This window comes from Somniosus microcephalus, chromosome 2 (genome assembly GCF_052327205.1).
Source record: "Somniosus microcephalus isolate GS21.2 chromosome 2, FLI_Smic_1.0, whole genome shotgun sequence".
Taxonomy (NCBI): domain Eukaryota; kingdom Metazoa; phylum Chordata; class Chondrichthyes; order Squaliformes; family Somniosidae; genus Somniosus; species Somniosus microcephalus.
The window spans coordinates 6,892,519-6,902,839 of record NC_140988.1 but is presented as its reverse complement, the minus strand read 5'-3'; the positions used below and the strand labels follow the sequence as shown (position 1 = coordinate 6,902,839).

Genomic DNA, 10,321 nt, shown 5'->3' with positions numbered 1-10,321 from the left:
CCAGAACAGGAGGAAATTAAAAAACATTCCATCTTTCCTTGTGTCGCACCGAGTCTCGTTCACTCAGCCCTGTGATCGCTGACTCACATCTGGCAACACCTCGATTTTAACTCGTCCTTGTCTTCCAATCCCTCCATGGCCATGCCCCTCCCTATCGCTATCCTCTGCCCGCCCTACAATCTTCCAAGATCACTACACTCCTCCAATTCTGGCCTCTTGCGCATCCCTGATTTTTTTTAATACGTTCATGGGATGTGGGCATTGCTGGCAATTATTACCCATCCCTAATTGCCCTTGAGAAGGTGGTAGTGAGCTGCCTTCTTGAACGGCTGCAGTCCGTGTGGTGAAGGTGCTCCCACAGTGCTGTTAGGGAGGGAGTTCCAGCATATTAACCCAGCGACGATGAAGGAACGGCCGATATATTTCCAAGTCAGGATGGTGTGTGACTTGGAGGGGAACTTGGAGGTGGTGGTGTTCCCATGTGCTTGCTGCCCTTGTCCTTCTAGGTGGTAGAGGTCGTGGTTTTGGGAGGTGTTGTCAAAGAATCACGATTTGAATTGTTCTCCCATTGGCGGCCGTGCCTTCAGCTGCCTGGGCCCCGAGCTCTGGAATTCCCGCCCTAAACCTCTCCGCCTCTCTCTCCTCCAAGACTCTCCTTTAAACCTCCCTCTTTGATCAAGCTTTTGGTCATCGGGCCTACTATTTCTCGTGGCTCGGTGTCAAATTTTGCTTGACAATTGCTCCTGCGCCTTGGGATGTTTTACTAAAAATGCAAGTTATGTGTTGTTGCAGTTCTCCCATCTGACTTCCTTCTACCATCCTTGTGTTTCTGGCAATTTCTCCCCACCCCCCCACATCTTCTGAAAGTTTTGCCTCCATAGTGGGTTATGGTTCCACAGCTGCTGGTCAAGATTCTGAGGGGGGTTGATAGGGTAGATACTGAGAGGTTGTTTCTTCTGGCTGGAGAGTCTAGAACTCAGGGGCACAATCTCAGGATAAGGGGGCGGCCATTTAAGACTGAGATGGAGGAGGAATTTCTTCACTCGGAGGGTGGTGAATCTTTGGACTTCTCTACCCCAAAGGGCTGTGAATGCTGAGTCGTTGAGTATATTCAAAGCTGAGATCGATAGATTTTTGGACTCTAGGGGAATGATCTTATTGAATAGTGGAGCAGGCTCGAGGGGCCGAATGGCCTACTCCTGCTCCTAATTCCTATGCAAGTACCTTGCCTAAATGTCCATTCTTCAGGGGCAAGTGTCAGTAGGTTGTCACAAAGTTGAGCCCAACCTTGACCTCACCCGACACCAACACATAGACTTCCACCAGATGTCAATGGATGATGATCAGGAGCAGGAACTCGAGCTTATCCTCGGTTTTATACCAAGGCACTCCAACCAAGAGCTGTCCACAGTGGGGAGTCAATTTGGGACCTTCCCAGTCTGTTTGGCTGAGCTAGTTAAGACATCGGGGAGGGTGTGCTAGTGTCTGTTGGCATCCCCCAGCAGAATAGGGTAGATGGGGACACACTTTTTCCACTGGTGGGGTGTCTAGGACAAGGGGACGGAACCTTAAAATCAAAGCCAGGCCATTCAGGAGAGAACTTTGGAAACACTTCTTCACACAAAAGGCTGGTAGAAGTGTGGAACTCTCTTCCTCAAAAAAAAAAATCAGCAGATGCTAGCTCAAATTAATCATTTTTAACTTGAGATCTATAGGATTTTGCTAGCCAAAGGTGTAAAAAACAATATGGAGCCAAAGCAGGTGGATAGAGTTAAGAATCAGATCAGCCCTGATCTCATCGAGTGGCGGAACAGGCTCGAGGGGCTGAATGGCCTCCTCCTGTTCCTAAAAAGACAAACCAAGACAAGAATTCAGAGGCAGCTTTAGATGCAGAATAACATTGTGTACTGAAGTTTGTACAAGGAGGCTACTGGGTCTGTGCTTGGAACAAAAAAAAAAATACACAAACTGTGGCCCAACTCAAAGCCATCCAGGTTACACACTTAAAATAACTTTTATTTGATATAGGTTACGAGAAGGATACATTAAATATATATTACAATAAGCAATTCAACTTTACAATAGAAACTAGGCCATTTTTACTGATTTCAGTAGGATAGTATGAAGAAAAACAGAGTCAAGTTCTGAGGACTTTATGTAATCACAACTTTTAGCAGGTCATTCCATTAACACCTTCGGGTCTTCAGAATTCAAGTACCTATGAGTATTAATTGTATATTCCAAGGTGTAAAAATTCTATCTTTGACACCAGCCCATTGAGTTTCCGATACCTTACATTGATACTGGATGTGCGAAGGAAAGTTGGAACATTTTCCGATTGGAGGGGAATTAATTATAGGAGGAAGTCAGATTTACCGTCACGTGAATCAGCTCCATGTCGCCCTCGCCCCAACGGGTTAAAACGGTCGCTCAACTGAGCTTTTCTACCCTCATCTTTCCCCCATCTCCCAAAACAGACATCACAGTATTCAAATCCTAAACCTTCACAAGGGATTTCTTAAACTCGTATGTACATTGTACTGAGTCTTGTTAGAAAATAATGACAAAGAAATGCAGCTCTTAAGAATTACAGCACAACTGTACAATATTCACAGAAATCAAGTAGTTTATGTACTGCTATACATGCAACAGTGGACATTAATCCCCAAGAAATCTCTACATAATCCTTAATATAAGGAATATGTCAATATACCACTCTATTGCTTACCTCATTCAGTTAATAGGAAGTGACAAAAAATGGTCAATTAATACATCTTGCCAAAACAATTCTTTAGAACTCAAAAAATGGGAATGTGTCTAAAATTTCATGACTTAAGGAATGCATTAAAATCCATCTCACTGTGGACGAAGTACTGGAAGCGTACGGAAAGTTATTTTGTCATAGCTATCTCAAAAGTACGAAAAAACTTTTCAGTGAGACACACAAGCAGGGAAGTCTCTTCAACTACACACACACAGCTAAGGATTGGGGTCGTTCGCTCAGTCTGTGTGTGCGTTCTAACCCGTGTGGGCGGAAGTGCAGCAAACGCCAACACAAAACACCACTACTTTGAAATAAAATAAAAAACTGACACCAGTTACTCGTTAAACCCTTGGTACTAACGGACATAAATTGTATTAGATTCGATCAGGTGCTTTTTTAAAAAGCTAAATCTAGAATACACTGTATTGTATACAATAAAGTGAAGGGGATGTGAAACACACACAAACGACATCAGCCACTGCAAAGTGCTTTGGCTACAATCGGACACCTGTGTAGACAGTCCAACAAGGTGACAACTGAGGATTCGCAAGGTAAGACTCGGTTACAAGACTTTTGATTTATTTATTTTTGTAAAATTGTAGATAATTGAAATGTCTTCCCGTACAACCAAACATTTAAATTAAAAGGCGAAACTTTGCCGACTGTCAGCCTCCCCGATACAGATCATTTAGTCTTGCCAGCTTTTCACAACTTTCCATCTTCATAAGCTCTGCTTTCTTTCGAAGTCTTTCATCGCGGTATACTTTGGCCGCATAAAGATAGTCATTTCCTTTTTTAAAAATAAGGAATAACAAAATTAATATACATACATAAGGGGAACAGATAGGGTAGATAGAGAGAATCTATTTCCGCTGGTTGGGGAGTCTAGGACTAGGGGGCAGAGTCTAAAAATTAGAGCCAGACCTTTCAGGAGTGAAATTAGGAAACACTTCTACACACACAGGGTGGTAGAAGTTTGGAACTCTTCCGCAAATGGCATTTGATGCTAGACCAATTGTTAATTTTAAATCTGAGCTTGATAGATTTTTGTTAACCAAAGGTATTAAGGGATATGGGCCAAAGGCAGGTAGATGGAGTTAGGTCACAGATCAGCCATGATCTCATTGAATGGCGGAACAGGCTCAAGAGGCTGAATGGCCTCTTCCTGTTCCTAGACCAATGGACATTGAGAAAACACTTTCCAAGAGATGCGGTTGTTAAGCTGGTTGGCACAGTTTATTACTACACTAACTATTTACATAGAATTTACAGCACAGAAACAGGCCATTCGGCCCAAATTGTCCGTGCCGGCATTTATGCTCCACGCGAGCCTCCTCCCACCCCTCTCCATGTAACCCCATCAATAAATCCTTCGATTCCTTTCTCCCTCATCTAGCTTCCCCTTAAATGCATTTCTGCTATTCGCCTCCCTGTGGTAGCAAGTTCCACATTCTCTTGAGTAAAGGTGTTTCTCCTGAATTACTGGATTTATTAGTGACCATCTTATATTTCTGTCCCCCTAGTTTTGGTCTCCTACACAAGTGGAAACATCTTCTCTACATCTACCCTATCGAACCCCTTCGTAATTTTTAAAGACCTCTATCAGGTCACCTCTCAGTCTCGTCTTTTCTAGAGAAAAGAGCCCCAGCCTGTTCAGTCTTTGGGTGCATCTGGCAGAGGCAGAATAACCAAGTTGCACTGCAATCGGGCTGGGAAAACTTGTACTGAATTTGTGCAGTCACCGCCATGAATCTGGCACAAAAGACTTACTGGGACAGTGGCTTAATAAAGACAGCAAGCACCAACAAGAAATTCCAATTGCACCATTTTCCAAGGCTGGGTCAGGCAATGAAAAATGTTGAGAAACTTTGAAAGAAAGTTTAGGTAAACAGCAACTTACTGTTTTTAAAACTAGGTTATGTGAAATCCAGCTAGTGCAGCATGTTGGGAGTACCCTGTTGGGATCTAGGTTCCATCACTCACCCTAATGGTCTAAACTGTACACCACCTCCCAAACCAGTGACCTCCACCACCTGGAAGGACAAGGGCAGCAGGTGCATGGGAACACCACCACCTCCAAGTTCCCCCTTCAAGTCACACACCATCCTGACTTGGAAATATATCGGCCGATCCTTCATCGTCGCTGGGTCAAAATCCTGGAACTCCCTCCCTAACAGCACTGTGGGAGCACCTTCACCACACGGGACTGCAGCGGTTCAAGAAGGCAGCTCACCACCACCTTCTCGAGGGCAACTAGGGATGGGCAATAAATGCTGGCCTTGCCAACGATGCCCACATCCCGTGAATGAATAAAAAAGGTATGTCAAGCAGTAGTCTTGTATTTTTTCCTTTAAAAAAAAAATTCAGTCACAGGATGTGGGCGTCACTGGCATTTATTGCCCATCCCTAAATTGTTCTCGAGAAGGTGGTGGCTTGCTTGGCCATTTCAGAGGGTTGTGGGTCTGGAGTCACAGACCAGGTAAGGAGTCACAGACCAGGTAAGGACGGCAGATTTCCTTCCCTCCAGATGGATTTTTACGACAATCCGGTAGTTTCATGGTCACCATTTCTGATACGAGCTTTTTATTCCAGATTTATTTAATTATTTGAATTTAAATTTCCCAGCTGCCATGGTGGGATTTGAACTCACGTCTCAGGATCATTAGTCCAGGCCTCTGGATTATTAGTCCAGTAACAACCACTCTGCTACCGTACCTTCGAGGTGGGGGAAAGAGAAGTTGAAGGAGCCATCCTTGGGCTACTTGGTCTCACCTCATATCAGGGCAGCAATGACAGCACCTTAGGATTAACTTACCCTCACCCCCACAGGGATATGGGGTAAGAGTGAGACTAACTGGATAGCTCTTCGAAAGAGCCGGCACAGACGCGATGGGCTAATTGGCCTCCTTCTGTGCTGTACAATTCTATGATTCTACTTCCTCCAATCCCTCCAACCACCATCCACTTGACAACAGTTGCCAAACTAACTCAGGTGAGACCTGCTGTGGAGGGAAGGGGAATGCGAAGTAATTCTGCATAATAGATTTGCCTCAATTGGTACAACTGCTGGATACTCGACAGCTATGCGACCCTTATCCAGCCATTAAGCAAACTGCAATTTCCAATGAGTGTAAAAGCAATGCCCCTACATTGGGATTGCTCATCTACATAAGAACATAAGAAATAGGAGCAGGAGTAGGCCAATCGGCCCCTCGAGCCTGCTCCGCCATTCAATAAGATCATGGCTGATCTGATCCTAACCGCCAATCCACTATCACAGAACCATCTCCTGAATCTAACAGAATTAGACACACGAAATAGGAGCAGGATCAGGCTACACGGCCCCTGGGCCCGCTCCACTACCCACAGGGCCATGACTCATGTCCAAATTCCTGCCCGCTCCCCGTAACCCTTAATTCCCTTTACTACGGCGTCTTAAAGTGTACGATATGGTGTCAGAGTGCTAACGTAAGGAACTACTTAAGAACCACTTTAAAGACTGAAATATCACAAAGAGAAGTTCAAACAACTTACTCTCCTGTCTTTCCCTCCAGCAGTTATTTCGAAGGTTTGTTATATAATCTTCTTCAACGCTCTTTTCTATTTTTTGCAACGTCACACCCATGTATTCTTTGTCAAAGTCTTTGTTGCAATAGTAAATTACTTTCAAATTACTGGTCTGTCGCTTGACAGTGTGTCCCACAGCACTGGAAATGCAGAAGTACTCATTAGTCAAGTTAAAAATTGTTCAGTTGAGTGAAAAAACATTTATTGCAATCTGTATTCACACGACCCGTTTGTAAAAGACTTGCATTTGTATAGCGCCTATCAGGGCATCCCAAAGCATTTTACAGCCAATGAAGTACCTTTGAAATAAGTGTAGTTACTGTTGTAATGTAGAAAACGCAGCTACCAATGTGCGCACAGCAAGATCCCACAAGCAGCAATGTGATAATGACCAGACCATCTGTGGGTTTTTTTTTTTAAGTGACATCGGATGAGGGATAACTATTGGCCAGGACACTGGGAAGAACTTCCCTGCTCTTCAACATGGGAATTTAATGCATAAAAAAATTGAACGATCAGATAATTCACTGGAGTTTAGAAGATTGAGAGGGGATCTCATCGAAACATATAAAATTCTGTCAGGCCTGGACAGACTAGATGCAGGATGTTCCCGATGGCGGGGGAGTCCAGAACCAGGGGTCATAGTCTAAGGATAAGGGGTAAGCCATTTAGGACTGAAATGAGGAGGAATTTCTTCACCCAGAGAGTGGTGAACCTGTGGAATTCTCTACCACAGAGGGCAGTGGAGGCCAGTTCATTAAATATATTCAAGAAAGAGTTGGATATATTTCTTAAGGTTAAAGGGATCAAGGGATATGGGGAGAAGGCAGGGACCGGGTACTGAATTTGGATGATCAGCTATGATCTCATTGAATGGCGGAGCAGGCTCGAAGGGCCGAATGGTCTACTCCTGCTCCTATCTTCTATGTTTCTATGAAAGAACTTTGAACTAAAGAGTTTCAAAACTCAAGGAAAAAAGGTTTCCCTTCAAGAAAATATTTTTTTTAAACTTGAAGGATAATATCTCTTGCAGTAGGAAAGCTACCAAAAGAGTGTCCCATCACAAAATATCTTGAGCCCTGCTCCGGTCTGGAGAGCTGTGTTCAGTGGGCAGCACTCTTGCCTTTAAGTCAGAAGGTTGTGGCTTCAAGCCCCCACTCCAGGGACTTGAGCACATAATCCAGGCGGACACTTCCAGTGCAGTGCTGAGGGAGTGCTGCACTGTCGGAGGTGCCGTCTTTCGGATGAGATGTTAAACAGGAGGTACTGTCTGCCCTCTCAGATGGACATTAAAAAAAAATCCCATGGTGCTGCTTTGAAGAAGAGCAGGGGATTTCTCCCCGGTGTCCTGCCCAATATTTATCCCTCAACCAACATCACGAAAACAGATTATCTGGTCATTTATCTCACGGCTGTTTGTGGGAGCTTGCTGTGCGCAAATTTCCTACATTACAACCGTGATGGCACTTAATTGGCTGTAATGAAGTACTTTTGGGACATCCTGAGATTGTGTAAAGCATTATATAAATAAAAGGAAATAGCACAGTATCTCAACAGTAATGAGTAACAGATTTAATTATATATTTTAGAACAAAATCCAGCGTAGAATGCCCATTACAATGTTGGGTATTTTTCTACCCTTCCCACTCTAGATTTCTTGGCCCCTGTGATTTAGTTGCCCAAACTCTCTCTGCATTGGAGAACATCTTCACTAGCCTGGATATGCAGGCTTTCAATAACATGCTCCGGATAACAAAAAAACAGAAAAACCGCTCTGTTAATTGTTTTAGCTATTGGAATTATTCACAAGTTCTCAACTCAGTCTTCAAGAAGCAGGTGACCATCCCACTGGACCTCACTTCAGATTTAAATTAATAATATAGATTTCTTTTATATAAATATATATTTCTGTCTAGCTCCTCAAAAACAGTAGAAGGGTCATGATGTAAATGCAACGCTATTCTCTTGTAACTAACGTTTTTATGTATGCAGTGTTTCTTTTCTTGCATGTCTTACTATTGCAGAAGCGGTGCTAGGCTAGACTATATCTCATGGAATTTCCACACCAAAGCAGATTCAAACAGTTACAGTTCATGTGTCGGCCGTGGCTCAGTGGGTAGCACTCGCACCTCGGAATCAGAAGGTTGTGGGTTCAAGAGACTCGAGCACAAAAATCCAGGCTGGCACTCCCAGTGCAGTGCTGAGGGAGCGCCGCACTGTCGGAGGTGCCATCTTTCGGATGAGACGTTAAACCGAGGCCACGTCTGCTCTCTTGGGCAGACGCAAAAGATCCTACAGCACTATTTCGAAAGGGGGGGGGGGGGGGGTTATCCCCGGTGTCCTGGCCAATAATTATCCCTCAATCAACATCACTAAGACAGATTATCTGGTCATTACTGTTTGTGGGAGCTTGCTGTGCGCACATTGGCTGCCACTTTTCATATATTACAACAGTGACTACGCTTCAAAAAATATTTCATTAGCTGTAAAGAACTTTGGGACGTCCGGCACTATAGAAATGCAAGTTCTTTTCTTTTAAAATATTTGGGATTTGAATAATTGTCGATCATATTCAAAAATAACTGGGCATCACACAGCAGAATAAATCTCGCAGTCTGTGTTGGTTTGCAATGAACTCAGCTGCTCCCTCAAGCTTTGGTGCTTGCAACATTTTGTTACGGCTGAATAAACACTCGAAATGGGTGGGGCAATAACCAGCTGCTTTTATTTCCAGACCCTCTAGAATATTTGTCAAAGGTGATACCAGAGAAGACATTGGAGTGTATTTGCTACAATGTGCTTACTCCCATTAGGGGGCCACCTAGTATTCAGCAAGAACCACACATAGCACGTTTGTATTGAGTTAAGTTTGGGGCAAGATTCTGACTGCAGCTAATTTTATTTTGTAACAACACCTTATGACTAGTGACTGAATTAAAGGACACATTGGAAAGTCAGCAATACTTACGCTCTGTAGTAGAGACTGTATGGTGGAGTAGATACCATCAACTGGCTCAAAACTGACACCAGGATCAAGACAATTATGGGTAACAACTGTATAAACATTGAAAATCCTCCCTGTAAAAAAAAGGTATAGGAGAATAAAATTAAGACGTTGTTAATATTCCTAGTTTTTCTTTTAATTCATTCATAGGATGTGGGCATCGCTGGCGAGGCCAGCATTTATTGCCCATCCCTAATTGCCCTTGAGAAGGTGGTGGTGAGCTGCCTTCTTGAACCGCTGCAGTCCGTGTGGTGAAGGTACTCCCACAGTGCTGTTGGGGAGGGAGTTCCAGGATTTTGACTCGGTGACGATGAAGGAACGGTGATATACTTCCAAGTCAGGATGGTGTGTGACTTGGGTGGGAACTTGGAGGTGGTGGTGTTCCCATGCGCATTGCTGCTCATGTCCTAGGTGGAAGAGGTCGCGGGTTTGGGAGATGCTGTTGAAGAAGCCTTGGCGAGTTGCTGCAGTGCATCTTGTAGATGGTACACACTGCAGCCACGGTGCGCCGGTGGTGGAGGGAGTGAATGTAGAAGGTGGTGGATGGGGTGCCAATCAAGCGGGCTGCTTTGTCCTGGATGGTGTCGAGCTTCTTGAGTGTTGTTGGAGCTGCACTCATCCAGGCAAGTGGAGAGTATTCCATCACACTCCTGGCTTGTGCGTTGTAGATGGTGGAAAGGCTTTGGGGAGTCAGGAGGAGGTGAGACACTCGCTGCAGAATACCCAGCCTCTGACCTACTTCATTATAGATTCGGAAAAGGTTTTTTTCTTCAAAATTCAATTGCATTACTAATTAAATATTTGTAGAATCAAAGTTGGATTAGGTGATAAACAACTGTCTGTTCAGAGATCAAAGCACTTTCACAGAAAGGCACTTTCTCTCTCTCCCCCCAAAGTACATCAGTTAAAAGTTCAATTATCTTCCCAATTAAAAACAAACTCCATCCCCAAGTCTGAAAGCATCAAACTATCAGGAAAGACTGAAC

At 44.0% G+C, this 10,321-nt stretch overlaps 1 protein-coding gene across 2 annotated transcripts in view; it reads right to left on the bottom strand.

Annotated features, from left to right (window-relative positions):
* Window positions 1-1,995: 1,995 nt before the first annotated feature.
* The window catches only part of LOC147122521 (dnaJ homolog subfamily B member 14-like), a 48,181-nt gene continuing 39,855 nt past the window's right edge, over window positions 1,996-10,321 (bottom strand). For both annotated transcript variants that reach the window (XM_086006160.1, XM_086006170.1), the window contains exons 6-8: window positions 9,300-9,409; window positions 6,299-6,471; window positions 1,996-3,554 (exon numbers count right to left, since the gene is read on the bottom strand). In XM_086006160.1, coding sequence (XP_085862286.1) covers window positions 3,430-3,554; window positions 6,299-6,471; window positions 9,300-9,409 — 408 coding nt within the window. In that variant the 3' untranslated portion in view covers window positions 1,996-3,429. The remainder of the gene's footprint in view (window positions 3,555-6,298; window positions 6,472-9,299; window positions 9,410-10,321) is intronic.